This window comes from Carassius gibelio, chromosome A21, assembly GCF_023724105.1.
Source record: "Carassius gibelio isolate Cgi1373 ecotype wild population from Czech Republic chromosome A21, carGib1.2-hapl.c, whole genome shotgun sequence".
NCBI classification, from domain to species: domain Eukaryota; kingdom Metazoa; phylum Chordata; class Actinopteri; order Cypriniformes; family Cyprinidae; genus Carassius; species Carassius gibelio.
In genome coordinates, this window is record NC_068391.1 from 780,675 (window position 1) to 797,054 (window position 16,380).

General features: G+C 44.1%; 3 protein-coding genes across 3 annotated transcripts in view; 2 read left to right on the forward strand and 1 right to left on the reverse strand.

Moving 5' to 3' along the window:
* Positions 1-2,515, forward strand: part of zer1 (zyg-11 related, cell cycle regulator) — an 8,579-nt gene extending 6,064 nt beyond the window's left edge. The window contains exons 14-16 of the mRNA XM_052537333.1: positions 318-415; positions 786-888; positions 1,369-2,515. Of these exons, the coding sequence (XP_052393293.1) occupies positions 318-415; positions 786-888; positions 1,369-1,426 (259 nt within the window). The 3' untranslated portion in view covers positions 1,427-2,515. The remainder of the gene's footprint in view (positions 1-317; positions 416-785; positions 889-1,368) is intronic.
* A 568-nt stretch (positions 2,516-3,083) lies between these two features.
* si:ch1073-398f15.1 (cardiomyopathy-associated protein 5) lies at positions 3,084-6,133 on the reverse strand. The gene is made up of 2 exons (XM_052537334.1): positions 5,660-6,133; positions 3,084-5,490 (listed from the first exon to the last, which is right to left on the reverse strand). Exons 1-2 carry the CDS (start codon positions 5,782-5,784, stop codon positions 3,480-3,482), a joined length of 2,136 nt encoding a protein of 711 aa, XP_052393294.1. The 5' UTR covers positions 5,785-6,133; the 3' UTR covers positions 3,084-3,479.
* An 852-nt stretch (positions 6,134-6,985) lies between these two features.
* LOC127941401 (homer protein homolog 1) lies at positions 6,986-15,754 on the forward strand. The gene is made up of 9 exons (XM_052536398.1): positions 6,986-7,891; positions 10,957-11,113; positions 11,975-12,106; positions 12,188-12,280; positions 13,277-13,410; positions 13,506-13,665; positions 13,740-13,850; positions 13,936-14,016; positions 14,548-15,754. The coding sequence occupies exons 1-9, from the start codon at positions 7,887-7,889 to the stop codon at positions 14,740-14,742; spliced, it is 1,068 nt and encodes a 355-aa protein (XP_052392358.1). The 5' UTR covers positions 6,986-7,886; the 3' UTR covers positions 14,743-15,754.
* Positions 15,755-16,380: the final 626 nt, after the last annotated feature.

A 16,380-nucleotide genomic window follows, 5' to 3' on the forward strand; every position in this document is an offset into this window, starting at 1 on the left:
TTCGAAGCATTGACTTAGATTGTAATAATACAAAACAATTTAATAAATGGAAAATGATTGGTTTGGTTTTTTCCATAAAAAAAACAGTAACAACAGTGGCATTTTGTAATCGAACTGGGATTTACAGAGTTGTGAAGAGTAATGAATGTTTGTAGTTAGGATCAGAAATGGAGCTGTGTGTAAGACTGATACACAAACATCATCATTAATTCCACTGAATAAACCATATGAATGAGATCCAGGTTAGCCTCTAGCTAGTAACGAGCGTAACTCCTCTGTTTGAGCTGGTCCGTGACCCGTCTGTCGTCCGTCTGCAGGTCGTTCGAGCCCATCCTGCGTCTGCTTCCTCAGAGCTGTGCTCCGGTCAGTCAGCACTGGGCCACCTGGGCGCTCTATAACCTGGTGTCTGTGTACCGTGAGTCACGAATCATTCTCCCAAACATGATCATCATCTGCTCTCCTCACCACCTTCCTAACCTGCACGACTTTCTTTCTTCTGATGAACACACAGATATTTGAAGAAACTTTTTTTTTTTCTGTGCAATGTAAGTCAATGGCTACCGTCACCTGCACACATTCTGCAAAATATATGATTTTTCTGTTCAACAGAAGAAAGAAACTCAAGCAGGTTTGGAACAACTTAAGACAAAACATTGCTCTCATTCAGCTCAGTTCAAACAGTCTCTCTCTCTCTCTCTCTCTCTCTCTCTCTCTCTCTCTCCCTCTCTCTCTCTCCCTCTCCCTCTCCCTCTCTCTCTCCCTCTCTCTCTGTTTTGATCCTGTAGCGAGTAAATACTGCCCTCTGTTGATAAAGGAAGGCGGCATCATTCTGCTGCAGAAAGTTCTAGAGCTGGAGTCCTCTCATCAGGAGACCAAAGACATGGCACGGTAACAACACACACACACACACACACACGTGTAATGGTTTTTATTCTGTACAAACTGTATATTCTATGGCCCTACACCAACCCTAACCCTCACAGGAAACGTTGTGCATTTTTACTTTCTCAAAAAAACTCATTCTGTATGATTTATAAGTGTTTTGAAAAATGGGGACATGGGTTATGTCCTCATAAGTCACCCTCTCCTTGTAATACCTGTGTCATACCCATGTCATTATACATCCTGAGATGACACAAAAACAAGAGCACACACACACCCACACACACACACTTTTGTGTGCTTCTGTCCAGTAAGAGTTCATCTGGAGATATTACTGACCTTATTCTGACCTCTAAGTTCTCATAACGCAGTGTGTGATGAGTCTGACACTGATTGGTGGATCATTCGTGGATCACATCATGCTAGAGAAGTGTTTCTGGATTGGTCTGATGTAGTGTGTGTGTGTGTGTGTGCGTGTGTGTGCAGTAAGGTGATGGAGCAGTGTGAGAACTTCCAGGAGGATCCGATGGACACCAGCAGGTAAAGAGACGGTCACCAGCGCTGGACGTCCATCTGATGTGATCGTGATGTTCCTCACTGACGGCACAGAAACACCTGTGTGTTCACGAGGAGGACGCTACGCTGCTCTCCTACAACACACGTGTGTCACGTCACACTACAGTGAGCTCACGGGCGCGCGTGTGTGTGTGTGTGTGTGTGTGTGTGTGGGGCGGGCTCGTTTCTGTGTTGCACATGGACAGCAGTGAGAGCTGCCTTATTCTAGGGTTGTTTTTATTTGTAAATGATAATGTGCCCGAGTGATTGTGTTTGTGTATATATAAACATATATGTGTGTGTGTGTGTGTGTGTGTGTGTGTGTGTGTGTGTGTGTGTGTGAGTGAGGATGTCCTGCTCGTGTCTTTATAAGGAACAACCGTGATTATTTGTCTGGAGGCAGAGAGAGAGACATAAGCTTGACTCTCCTCACGACTCCTGCGGTCACGAAGCCCATCACTGATCAAACGCTGATGATCCTGAGAGAGGAAGCACGTTCTCGTCTGGATGTTTTAGTGTTGAACACTCCCGGCGGAGAACTCAATCACACATCCATCACTAAAGCCATTATCTTTTGGGGAACTCATCGTTTTTCCTATGTTGTATTTTTAATCATATTCACTTTTTATTTGCGATCTCATGATGAACGTGATGGACTGGACGATGGTCTGCTGCACGTCTGTGCTGTTTAACTGCAATAAAACCATGATGTACTGAAGGAAGAGGTCCACACAACACTGGGTGTAAAGAGAGATTAATAATAATAATAATAATAATAATAATAATAGTTGTCTAAGACTCTGTTCCAGTCGTTATTTCCTGATTGTCATGATCTTCTATTAGCTCATCAGGTGTGTTAAATCAGTCGATGCCTGTATATGATTATAAACACACACTCCTGGTGTTGGGACAGTTTGAGATTTGTGAATATTTCTATATCTGTGCTTTTGTCTGTTGTTAAAAGATCATTACTCTGTAAAAGAGGCTTGTTCTTCACTTCCACTGAATCTCTCTTAGGATGTTTCTTGAAATCTTTTCCTACCATAAAATCATCAAATACAGAATATTACCAAACTCAGATTTCGGCAAAAGTGACTTCACTGAACAATTCATTTCTTTTATGCTTGTCATGATGATTTTTATTTTATTTCTCAATTTAAAAATGTTTGCACGCAAATAACAGTTTAATGTGGAGTTACTCGTCTCAACTTGTTTTTCTTGTTTAGAAACTTATTTTAAAGGTTTACTAGCAGAATATTTGAGCTGAAATGTTATACAAGGGTTTTTCCTCATTTGTATGAAGGTATCTGCTAAAAAACAAATGCACTTGATGTATGGTGTCATGGGTGATGTAAAGTGAAGACAGAAGTGAATCAGAAGCGGATCTGGACTCAGATTCTGTGCACCGCAGGTAACACTCGTTCACACACGTGATTCATACACAGAAGACACACACATGATGTACTCCTCATGTCTGTCTTGCATGTCTGCAATATTTGTGTTTTTTGACATTGAGTAAATGAGAACTCTGCTGCTCCACAAGCGCCACCTTCTGGCAAAGACTGGGATTGCATGTTCACTTATATCCATATTTTAATTTTTTGGTAGATGCAAATTTGGGTCTAAAACATTTGGACAATTCACCATTTCAACAGTAAATAATTGATACTTTATTCATTGTATTGACAAATGTTTACATGTGTTTGTGACTGATCTGATTTGCACGTACATATGCTGAAGCCTGGGCTGCATGGTTTTACTTTGAGAAGTGACTATTATAACCATATGTACATCATTTAAGCACAGGTTATTATACATTATACCTTCTTAAAGTCATTAACTTGTTTTCAGCTGATGATAATCTGTGCATACACTCACAAACACAGTTCATTTGTCTTCTACAGCAGTATACTGTACAGGAACTGTCTACATCTTTATCTGTTTCTCCAGGTGAATCTCAGAGGCATCACGACGGACAGAGACTCCTGATAATGTTCTGTTTTGTTGAAAGACGGACGCAGATGCTGACGGATCAGTGGTGGTCAAGCCAGCGAATCAGCGAGGCTCAAATGAGCTTCAGCTCTCTCCTCGTGCAGCAGATTTGTGGGATTTCTATCATCACGGCTCTCTCTTCTGGAGTCCGTCACGTCAGGAGGGTGTTTGGGGATCGGACAGTGCTGGTTGCTGACCGCTGCTTCGGTGCTGAATGAGGCGTCAGAGCTGGTGTTCTCTTTTTCTGGTGTGTGTGTCTCGTCCTCGGTCTGGACAGGCAGCAGAGGACTCAGATCCAGGAAGGGTTTGTGGCGTGGAATCATGGGTCTGGCTGTGTTTTGGGCTTGGGTTGGTGCTGGAGAGCTTTTATCGCTTACTGACTTTGGTTTTGGTTTTAGCTCATTTGTGTGTGTTGAAGTTGGTTTTCCCGCAGCTCTGACAACCGTCTGCAAGTTTTCCTCCCACGCCGGACAATCCTCGCTCAATTCAACTGGTAAGAACTCATCTGAAAAGTCTGTGTCGTCAGCCAACGCTAGATGATCGCTCCCCTGTTGTTCTGTCTTATTCTTTGGCGTTTCGTCTTTGAAAGTGACCCGAGGCGTCCTGACGGCTTCGATCTTTTCCTCTTCCTCCAGCTGCAGGAAGTCGTCAGGTTCACAGGGCGATGAAGACGCACTGTTCCTAAAGAAATCCGTGATCTCTTCATGCTCTTCTGTCTGAGTGTCCACTTCTTCTTCTTTGTGGTGTATCTCGTATCCGGCGAGTCTGAAAGGATCATGCGGTTCTTCAGGACGTATCTCAGGAACGACTTCTCCCAGAGTCTCCGCCCTGAGCACAAACTTCTCCAGATATCCTCTGTCCTCGGAGTCAGACGCTTGACTGTGGAAGGATTTCTCCGAGGTCACGCTCTCCACGTCATCGTCCTGCTTCCTTCTGGTTCCGACGGCGTCTGCGTACAGGTCCGAGTAGAGAAACGCCAAGGCTTTGGGCTCCTCCAGCAGGTTGGGGTCAATGATCTTCGGAGGACCTTCAGGAAGGTATATGGGAGTGAGGACCGACTCCTCGCTCCCAAACAAGACGCTTCCGCTTTCCTTCAGAGAGGATTTGGAAAACTGTCTTTCCTTTCCACAAACACTCGCAGCAGAAGGCGGCTCACTCCCTCCGCCGTAAAACACATCGTCCAAGTGTTCGGCAGAAATGTCCAGCATACTCACAGCCGAGGAGACTCCAGAAAGTCTTGTTTCCGCTTCAGGACCAACTGCTTTATCATCTTCTTCCGTGAACCTGTCCTCTGTTTCCTGCTGGGCTTCTTCTGCTGGTGCTGCTCCGGATGGAGCTTGATGGTCAAGGAGCGTGAACTTCTCAAAGTAGTCTTCAGCTGTCTGTCCTCTTCGGGACACTTGGATGGGCAGAAACGGCATCTGGACACCTGGCTCTGGTATCACTGAAACGCTCTTCTCCGTCTCTACAGAATCAGTGTAAATGTCCAGCTCAGGTTCATCCAGGATCTCTGGGGATCTCACAGCAGGCGTCTCCTCGAGGTAATACAAGTTATCTTCCAGACCTCTGCTCTCCTCTTCATCCACGGTGAAGACTCTCGGTGGAGCGATGATGTTTAGTATCTCCGATCCTTCAGAGATGAGACTGAACAAACGCTGGTTCTTTTCTCTCTGATCAGCTGTTTTGTGCTCCTCTGTCCCTTCTTCTGGAGTCACATTGGGCCGGGACACTTCCACCATGGCCGGTCTCTCGGCTTCAGCGAGGATCTCGTGACTGACCTGAGGGAGCATCTTTGGTTTCTCAGACTTGGGCTTCCTCTTCCTTCTGCTCATCAGTTCTTCGTCCATAATGAAGAGGATCCTTCCGGCCGCTCCGGAGCCGCAGCAGCTGTATCCGGGTTCATTGAGCTCGGAAGCCCAAGGTGTGGAGCAGCGGCTGGAAGCAGTTTCCCAAACGATCCCGCTGTCCTCGCTCTGGACCGTGACCATGGAGAAGGACGGATCCATCATCAGGCAGTGGAGCTTCGGCTTGACCGCTCCGTCCTGGACCACCTCTCTCAAGCTGCAGGGTAGTTAACACTGATTCATCATTCAAGCATTGCATTAATAACAAAAAGTCACGCTAACAGTAGTAATAGTCATGCATTGGCAGGCTTGTGCAAGCAGGAACACCAGTGAAGATTATGACATGGCTGATCTCCTCTAATCTGATGTGTGTTTGAGCTGCTCACCTGTTGCTCAGATCCTCCTCTTCATCGTTCAGCTGTTCTTCAGCCAGAGAGTCGTCCAGCAGTGCGGTCATCTGGCTCTCTGGATCCATTATTTCCATCGTTTCCATTTTTGTTGCAGGTTGCATTAATCAGAAGTGCGTTACAGGCGAACGGGTCGCTCTGTTGGTGTCAGTTCAGCTGTGGGAGCTTTCTCTTGCTCAGCATTATCTGTAAATAGCTTGACGCGGCGCCTGTTTTCTGCGAGAGCTGCAGAATGCAGTGAGGCATGGTGTATCTACTCGCAGGTGCCAGTCATCCTCAAAAGGTGAAATTTTAATTGTGCTTGAAGATTTATCAGCGCATCCTGGTAACAGCAAGGCTGTCCAGAGTTTAACGTTGTGCTCCTGGTGTCACATTGTGAAAGCAGCGATTGGGTTTTTTGCTTCGCCCTGCCAAACCTAAAAATACTTCACAGATACGTGAGCTTCTCCGAGGTCCTGCAGGTCATGTGGAGTTGAAGGAAAACAGACTAGATGTTGAATTATGGGCTGCATTAAACTACACAAGTCAAATATTCACCCAGAGACCAATCAGAATGAAAGATGTCAAAAATCTGATGCATCTGTGGCGTCACTCCAAGATCTGGTTGCTTCTGAAATTCTGTTTTTGGGTGTTGTGTTGCAGCAATAAATCTGTTTAACACTCAATGCGTCTATGTGTATATATCTCATCATTTTCCCAGTAACAGATTCTCACGTGACCCTTTTTAGGTTTCCCATAGTTACAGAAGGTGTAAAAATGTAAGAAAAATAATTTTACAATTGCATAGTTTCTAGTTATTCTCTGTTTTAAAATATTTAGAGAGCTCCTGGGTTTAAATCCCGGATGAGCCCCGACTTTGTTCCGACCTTCCCTCTAATGAATTTAAGAAGGAAAGATTATATAACATAAGCAAAATGACTGTTGAAAGTGAAAGTGAAAGTGAAGTGACATTCAGCCAAGTATGGTGACCCATACTCAGAATTTGTGCTCTGCATTTAACCCATCCGAAATGCACACACACAGAGCAGTTTAATGTTTAATGTTTAATGTTTTATTAATCCACTCAAGGAACTGTACCAACCAATACAGTATTTCACATTACAGCCAACGAATAATAAAGAGGACTATAAAAAAGAGCTCTATGTAAATTGGTGAAAATGTGTGAGACGGGTAGAAATAGGTCACAAGATTTTTCACAGAAGTTCATTTTGTTCTTCAAAATCATTTATTTGTACAAACCGTGCTAGTGATTTTAATGAGGAGAGGGTAAAAGAAAACCTGTTGAAAGTGTAGTCTACATCTGTGATCTGGAGGAAAGCACCTGCTGATGTCTGTCACTGCAGTTATGAGTAACTCAAGATCAGGACGAAATCAGAAGCTGAGAGAGAGAGTGTGTGTGTGTGTGTGTGGTAAAGTGTGCTCTGTTGGTGCTCTAACCAGCTAATTGCATGAAGGACAGTTAATCGATTTAATTAAGTATTATTCGGCCTAATTACTGTTCACATAAGCTCCGTTCCAAATGATACACTGTGTACTTGTGCACTACTCAACCCTGTAGTGTATGTATGAATTATATAAGGTTATTCTGTCATTCATAATCGGAGTCTGATAGCTCCTCCCCCTTCATGACGTCATTGTGTGCATGAAGTGCAACATTCCACACTCGGTCATTAAAGTGCATCATCCACTCGCTCTGTTTATACTACAAAACGTCAGGGAAAAGTGCATAAGCGAGCGATTTGGGATGCGCCTATACATTCAGGTTCACGTTAACCGTAAGATCAGTGCAGTCGGATTGTGAGCTGACGGATGGCGATGGCGCGGTGTTCTGCCGCAGTGTCCGCTGGATGGCGCCGCGGAAGAGCTCCGGTGTGATCGCAGTCTTTAGCTGCTCGTCTGATGAAGCAGCCGGAAGTGACGGGACACGTGTACTGTCCGTGATGTCAGAGTTCGGAGAGTGACGCGACTGCGTGATGACAGACAGCAGGAGCGCGAGACAGATGCGAGAGGAAATCAATCATCTGGCCGCTGCAGGAGGAGGATGCTGAGGATCCGATGATCCTCTCTCAGTATCTGGAGCATCACTCGTCTTCTTCTTCATCCTCTTCATCCTCTTCATCATGAACAGCGCTCGGATGCTGAGCGTCGCGTCGGACTGAAGCAGCGTCAACACGAGCGCATTAGCGGAGATCTGTGAAACAGCAAAATGGGGTATGTGACCATGATCTTACTGCTTTTGCTCCAGCTGCTGCTTCATGTGATGCTGATGTTTGGTGGATTGTCCTGTGATGCTGTTGAGACACACAGCTCCTGGAGGTGATTGTGCTGTTATCAGCTGAAAGGAGAACATTGCAGTAACACAGTGAGTTCATGAGGCTTCACAGAAGATTATTGACTCTGAACGGTCCCTGCCAGCGCAGATTTGTGATTTAGGATGAGATCAGTCACATGCAGCAGGGATGTGTTGTGTGTCTGTGTCTCTTCTCAAAGCGGGGCAGGGGTCCAGAGCCAGGACCCAAAATAGCTGCTGTATCTGAAGTGTGCTTCTCTGAAACCACTGAGCTGTACACCAGCTGTCTGAAGATACTGTGCTGCTGCTTGCTGATTGGCTGAGGCTGAGATGATGTCATCATCACTCTGTGTGATGTCACTGTCAAATATTGCTATTGTTTCTGTATGATTCTCTTAAGTCGAGCTGATCTGAACTGAGAGCAGATGTGCGATTCACAAGCGTTAGTATTTCTATAATTTCATGACACTGACATCTATTTAAGTGTGTTACTCTACTCAATGATCTGCTGAAAACACGATCAGTCCCAGTTCATCTGAGATCAGGAGGAGTGTGTGTCTTCATCAGGTTTGTAGAAATGTAGCACTGCATCAGTGTCTCATCAATGGATGCTCTGCAGTGAATGGGTGCCGTCAGAATGAGAGTCTGATAAAAACATCCCAATAATCCACAGCACTCCAGTCCATCAGTGAACATCTGGAGAAGACAAAACCTGAAACACATCCAGCATTAAGATGATTTTAACTCAAACACACAGAGTCTATAATCCAGAATAACACTTCCTCCAGTGAAAAAGTGTTCTGGTCTGAATCAGGAGAGAAATCTGCACAGATCAAGCAGCGTTTAAACAGATCTAAACACATCTGTGAGAGAACAGCAGAGGAAGTGTTATTATGGATTGTATTTGAGTTAAAAGTGACAGGAAGAAACCGATCACTGCTGTTCATCAGCCAATCAAACACATCGATCAGAGACTGATGATCTCAGAATCAGCAAATATGATCAAATATGAGAAATCATATCAGCGAACCTGCACCTGATGAATCCGGTCACAGACATTACTCTGAAAATACACCGAATTATTCTTAATCATAGTAAAGATTTTATCATGAATGAAAGTGTGAGAGATGTGTGTGTGATGTGTGTGTGTGTGTGTGTGTGTGTGTGTGTGATGTCATGTTTAGTGCGGTGTGTGTTTGTCCAGTGATTATGTCATGCCCAGTGTGAGCAGATGGACCGCTTCACCCTTGGCCTGTGTGTGTGTGTGTGTGTGTGTGTGTGTTCATTAACACAATCTGTGTGTGTGTGTGTTCATTAACACAATCTGTGTGTGTGTGAGAAAGAGAGAGATAGAGAGAGCTGCCGATGTCAAAGCCTCATCAACCAGTTTGACTTTTATCTGTGTGTGTGTGAACAGTGACACACACACACACACACACACACACACACACACACACACGTAGTTGAACAATGGTTCGGTGTCTTGTAGTCAAATTCATTATCAGTCGTGTGTGTGATTAGAGCTGATTTCCTACTGTGGGTCCACACAGAGACACACACACACACACACACACACACACACACACACAGAGAGAGAGAGAGAGAGAGACACACGCACAGAGAGAGAGAGAGAGACACACACACACACACACACACACACACACACACACACACACACAAAGAGAGAGAAACACAGAGACACACACACACACACACAGAGAGAGAGAGAGAGAGAGAGACACACACACACACATACACACACACACACACACACACAAGACATATATATAATAAATATACTCAGAACACATATATACACATGTCACTGTGTGTGTGTGTCTCAGTGTGTGTGTGTGTGTGTGTGTGTGTCTCTGTGTGTGTGTGTGTGTCTCCACTCGTGCTGCTGTGTGTGTGTCTGTTTGTGTGTGTGTGTCTCTGTGTGTTTCTGTGTGTGTCTCTGTGTGTGTCTGAGTGTGTGTGTGTGTGTGTGTCTGATAAATCTGTCTGAATATCGTTTATTACTCATCTTCTGCCATCATGAGGAAATCTGACGGAGTGATTTATTTGTTCCTGAATTTCATTTAAAGCCACAGTTCTCCCAGAAATCACAATTCTCTCATCCTTTCCTCTTCCTCGACTCGTTCCAAACCTGTACGAGTTTCGTTCTTCTGCTGAACATGAGAGCTGTGTTAAAGAATGTGTTAAATACGCTCCTCTTGACATAGAAACAATACTCTATTCATCACCAGAAGAAAGAAACTCCATCAGGTCTGGAGCGACGTGAGAGAGAATGAACCGTCTGTTTATTCTGTGTTTTGTCCAGTTATATCCATCTATATATTGTGTTATATATCAACATTTGAGTTTGACTGATTGTAAAGCCCTGACTTACATGAATGAATCCAGATCGAGCAACACTCCCTGAGATTTATGTGCGTGATGATTTTAGGAGGAGTTAACTGTTTAAAGGAAGCTCAGGTGCCGTCTCTCGTCTGATCCACACAGATCCGCTTCTGTTCTCGCTGAGAATGTGATTAATTACCGGCTACACACACACACACACACACACACACTCAGATCCAGTGATGAAGCTGTGAAGAGCTCGGATCAGCAGCTGTGTGACCTCTGACCTCTGACCTCTGTGATTAACAGTGAGCGTTGTCTGGTGATGGATCTGAAGCAGGAGGGAGTCAGATAAGATGTTCTGAACACAGAGGAACAGGGAAGCTGGCTTTGCTTTGCATGCTGGGATTTCCGTGCGTCTGGCAGATGAACTGATAGAGAACCGCGGCTCTTATCTAGCGCAGATTAACTCTAGTCCTGGACTAAAGCGAAGCGTTAATAGTTACTCTGCCCAGAAAATCCTATATAATCCAGCACGAGTCCTAATCTGAGTGTGGATTGGTGCAGATGTGCTCAGCTGATCTGGTGGGGGATTGTGCCTTCCCATCATGCACTGCAGCAGTGTGTCTTGTGTTTCCTGCAGAGAGCAGCCCATCTTCAGCAGCAGAGCGCACGTCTTCCAGATCGACCCCAGCACCAAGAAGAACTGGGTTCCCACCAGCAAACACGCCGTGACCGTGTCCTACTTCTACGACAGCACACGCACCGTCTACCGCATCATCAGCCTGGACGGGTCAAAGGTCAGAGGTCCCCGCTTTTCGTCCTCATCAGACCTACTGTTTCAACGATTAACACCCGTTTGATAACATTAAAGTGACCATTCTGTCATCACTTCCTCTTCCTCTCGTCGTTCCAGACCTGTGTGAGTTTCTGCATATAGAAGATATTGAAAGGACGTGAGCAAGAGGAAATGATGAGAGAATATTCGTTAGTTTACATGAACTATGAAAAATATATATTTTACAGCATTTATTATCTTTTGTTAATGTTAATAAAAATACAGTTTATCGTTTGCTAATGATAAATCACATTGCATTCATTTGAAAAAATACTATTGACTTTCAATGATTTGTGTACCTTTTACAAACAACATACTATTTCAGTTTCATTCACTCGTCATTTCTTATAAACATTTGTGAAATTTACTAGAAATGTAAGAGTGAAGATTGTAATTTAATGTATTCACGTTCTTTGATGGTCATGTGACACGCAGGAATTTTAACTTTATTTAAATTTGACACTTTCTGTACATTTCCACACAGTGCATCAGCAGTCTTCATAAAGTCATTGAATGTTGGCTGCACTACAGAAATAAGAATCCCCTCAGTATTTTTCCCAGCGCAAATATCTAAACGTTCTTACATTTAGAGACATTTACCAAAGCTGTAAAATTATCATAAGTCTCACTTTCTGAGAAATTGATCAAAAGTTGAAAACAAGAACAAATATCTGTTAATAAGGAGTGAAGCTGGTTTCGCTTTGAATTAATCGTATTTTTCTGAGCCAGTTGGCAGAAACTTGTTCTTGTTTTGATTTTGGTGAATCTATTTGTGTCTCCTTGCATTGATTCCTGGTTTGTCAGCGATGTTCTGTTTCTGCAGGCCATCATCAACAGCACCATCACCCCCAACATGACCTTCACCAAAACCTCACACAAGTTCGGTCAGTGGGCGGACAGTCGGGCCAACACCGTGTACGGCCTGGGCTTCTCCTCCGAGGCGCATCTGAGCAAAGTGAGTCCGGACCCAGACCCGGCTTCTCTCAGATCACATCCTGGTCTCCTGACGCATCCCTCTTCTTCTATCCCTCTGCAGTTTGCTGACAAGTTTGCAGAGTTCAAAGAAGCGGCGCGGTTAGCCAAAGAGAGATCTCAGGAGAAGATGGAGTTGACCAGCTCACCCTCACAGGTATAAACCACACTAAACCAGCTCAGACCAGTGTGTTAGGACTCATTCTGACATCCTCAATCACTTTGTCTCTCAAGCGCAAATCCGTCTCGTGCTTCCCGCGCTTGAAGGTAAGGAGAAACACACCGTAAGGTCATCCTTAAATGTCCTCCAAATCTGACCCGAGACCCAGTTAAACCCCCAAACCGTGTCACACCTGAACCCTTCAGTCCCAACACTCCTCGTTTATTCTCCCGCTCCGCTCTGATCAGTTCTGATGAGTGTTTCTTCATTATTTCTCTCGTGACGTGGCACAGATTCGGACGCCAGTGAAGGTAAGAAGCGCTAGCTGTGTTCCTCGCAGTCACCGTGAGTCAGATTAGTGTTCATCTGTGCGTTCTCCCGCAGATTCCCTCAAACAAGCCTAAAAACAACACGCTTGTCCAGAAACACTCGTATTTGTTGTGAACAAGAAAATCCTCTTCATGAGCGTCACACAGATTTCCCCTCAGTTCTCACTTGTAATGAAAATAGTTTTAAATTCTTTATTTAATGACCTTTTATGATGAAAAATAATACATAATAAAAATGTTCAATGTTCATTTATGAAGCACATTTATAAACAACCAACGCTGACCAAAGTTCTGTACAATATAATAATAACTAGAGAAACACAAATGCTTGCGGTTGCCAGGTGTGTTTAAATCCCCCATCAGAGCTTTCTCTTAAAAGGACATCATTTCATTGTGGCTGAAATGTGACCAATTTAATTGGCTAAAACGGTGGACTAAATATGATAAAAACTAAAAATGACATCTGGCACAGGACTAAGACTGAATAAAAACAGAGTCATAGACGACTGATTAGATCTGAAGGTGTGTCGGTTCTCTTCCTCAATTGTGTGTGATATTCTGTTTCCAGCCGAAGCCAAATGTGTGTGTGTTTCCTGATCTGTGTGTTTGCTGTGTCTCTGATCAGCTTGAGCTGAGTGTGTGTGTGTGTGTGTGTGTGTGGCAGGAATCAGCGACCGGTGATCTTCAGTCTCCTGTGACTCCAGAGAACATCAACGGGACGAACGAGAGAGTGACCCCTGACGCACCCTTCAACACCGAGAGCCGCGCCGAGATCAACGCTGTACCCTTCCCTCACAGGTCCACACACACACACACACACACACACGCACACACACACACAAACACACACTCTAGATGTGGTTCCAGACTAGTTCTGCGGTGTTGTGTTGCAGCTCGTCGTCCATCACTAAACACTGGGAGGCCGAGCTGGCGGCTCTGAAGGGGAACAATGCTAAGCTAACGGCGGCGCTGCTGGAGTCCACGGCTAACGTCAAGCAGTGGAAGCAGCAGCTAGCGGCGTATCAGGACGAGGCCGAGCGACTGCACCGACGGGTCAGACACACATCAGCAGATCAGATCAGCTCTGGAGTATACTGCGGCTCTACGTGACTCTGTGTGTGTTTCAGGTGACGGAGCTGGAGTGTGTGAGCGGACAAACCGCCGGCGCCAAAACACAGAAAACAGAGCTGAACCAGACCATCGAGGAGCTGGAGGCCGAGCTGAAGGCCAGAGAGGAGGTCAGAGCACCACAGCAAACACCCATCCACTGCTTCACACACACACACACACACACAGAGCTCAGTCTGAGTCTGTTCCCCACAGGAACTGGAGAATCTCAAACAGGAAGTGGAGAAGGCCAGCCAGCTGCAAACACAGAAAGACTCTCTCGCTCAGAAACTACAGGTGAATCTGCACCTGTCCTCGTCTGATGATCATGATGTGTGACTGATACCAGCCTAAACCTTCTCTTGTATTTACTCTACTCTTGTTTTGCTCAATTTCTCTAATGGAAATAGCTCCAAAGCCTCAGTAGATCTGTTGAGCATCAGCACATAGCAGCGATTCGTTACTGAAGGTGGTTTTAAATAAACTGAGCAAGCTAATGATTCAATGATTCGTTCGTAAAGAGAGTCATCTGCTTTGTTTCCAAAAGAATCATCTGATTGAATGAATCGTTTGAATGAATGACTCACTCATTGACTCCTACTGTTGATTTAAAAAAACAACAACACTTTAATACCCATTTATTATTATTATTTATTTCCAAAGCTACTTTGTGCAGTACCTGTTCAATGCTTTCCTCACTCAACACGATGATGATATTAAATGTTCTTTCGGGAGTAACTTCTCATCTGGCTGATGTGTGATTAATTAGCTGAATTAATCAGCACGTGCTGTAATTAACTGGATGAAGCTGTGTGTTTGCTCCATCAGGAGACGGAGCGGAGGAACGTGGAGCTGGAGTCTCAGCTGCTGGATCTGGAGCAGCGTCTGGAGAACAGTGAGCTGGAGAGCCACAGCTTCAGGAAGAGTCTGCGCTCGCTGCTCCAGCTGCTGGACGGAAAGATCTTTGAGCTGAGCGAGCTACGAGACAGTCTGGCCAAACTGATGGAGGAGGACAGCAGCTAGACACACACACACACACACACACACACACACGCGCACACACACACACACACACACACACTGAAAGATCTTTGAGCTGAGCGAGCTGCGAGACAGTCTGGCCAAACTGATGGAGGAGGACAGCAGCTAGACACACACACACACACACACACACGCACACACACACACACACACACACTCACACACACGCACACACACACACACACACACGCACACACACACACACACACCCACACACACACACACACACACACACTGATCACTGAAGATGCTACTCCTGTGTTTATCATCTGCTACTCTTCCACTGAAATCTGAGCAATAGGAGAGGAACGGACACTATCAGGTATTTTTGGTCTCACACACACTCGAGTCTGCAGGGGGTCTGGAAGCGTCTTTCCTAACACACACACACACACACACACACACACTCGAGGGGCTTCGGTGCGCTCGTGTCACGGGATCAAGCTCGATCAGTTTGTTCTTGGGGTTTTTTGTTTCCGCTCTTCATGAAGAGCAGCGGTTTACTTCCTACTGTATGATTTCTGCTTATTTATTGTAAAAATATATAATATTCTATCTATATACTCTCATCACAGTGGCTGCATTACGTAGTAAGGTTTGTTATCATCTTTCTTGTTTTTTTTTATAATTTCCGATGTGGAAATATGTGTTTTTTTAATGTGAGATAAACTGGCAATATTTTTGATCTACTGAAGTATTTAAAGAGAAACGATGTGTCCAGATTCAGAGTGTTCCTCTGCCTGACCGGTCCTCTCTCGTCCAGATGAAGCTTCTCAAGATCTTCAAGGGCTCGCAGCAGATAGATGTGCTCGTTTTTGACACACTGGACGGCTTTATTATTATTATTATTATTATCATCATGTTTGATTTATGAGCTGATGTGACACTGAGGCTCAGACACCTTTGATTAATAATTGAGAATATTGATTAAACCACACACTCCAACACAATTGTAATTTACTTTATAGTAAAATTAAAGAAGAAAAATGCTCAACGGTGTTGTTTTTGTCTTTATGAATGTTTGAACCCTGAACACACTCTTGTGGAGTAAAACACAGTTCACCCCAAAATCATCAGGAAGTGATGCAGTGCATGAAGAAGAAATACATGTCTCTGCTGTTCCTGTGTCTGGACATCTTCATGATTCACAACATGTATGTATTTATTTTGAAGTGAAGTATGAAGTGTTTTCATCACGTGATCAGATGGACGACTGATGTTTTCTGGATCCTGACCGTCACGGAGCAGCTTGAACATTTATCTAAACATCTGCTTTTGTGTTCAACAGAACCATGAGGTGAGTAAATGACGACAGAAAACTGACCAACTATTCCTTACTAGATACTAAATCAGCTTTATGTTCCTACTAGAAATACTGTGTATTTATGCATCATTTTTCAGTAAAAATACCTAAACGTTTTTAAATCGGAAGACATTTACTTGAGAAGAAAAAGTAAAATTTTCAAAAATATATATATATATATATATATTTTTTTTAGATAATTACAATTTTTCTTCTCAAGTAAATGTAATGTAAATGTTTATTTTTTACATTTCTTTTAAAAAAATGCTAATAGGATAAGAAATAAATACTGTTTCCCTTTAAATAGTTTGTTATTC

Excerpts from the sequence above, each read along its gene's own strand:
- si:ch1073-398f15.1 (XM_052537334.1), bottom strand. The coding sequence starts at position 5,784 with ATGCAACCTGCAACAAAAATGGAAACGATGGAAATAATGGATCCAGAG. Across the intron at positions 5,491-5,659 it reads GAGGAGGATCTGAGCAACAG|CTTGAGAGAGGTGGTCCAGG; the intron begins GTGAGCAGCTCA and ends ACTACCCTGCAG.
- LOC127941401 (XM_052536398.1), top strand. Across the intron at positions 12,107-12,187 it reads CCGAGGCGCATCTGAGCAAA|TTTGCTGACAAGTTTGCAGA; the intron begins GTGAGTCCGGAC and ends ATCCCTCTGCAG. Across the intron at positions 14,017-14,547 it reads CTCTCGCTCAGAAACTACAG|GAGACGGAGCGGAGGAACGT; the intron begins GTGAATCTGCAC and ends TTGCTCCATCAG.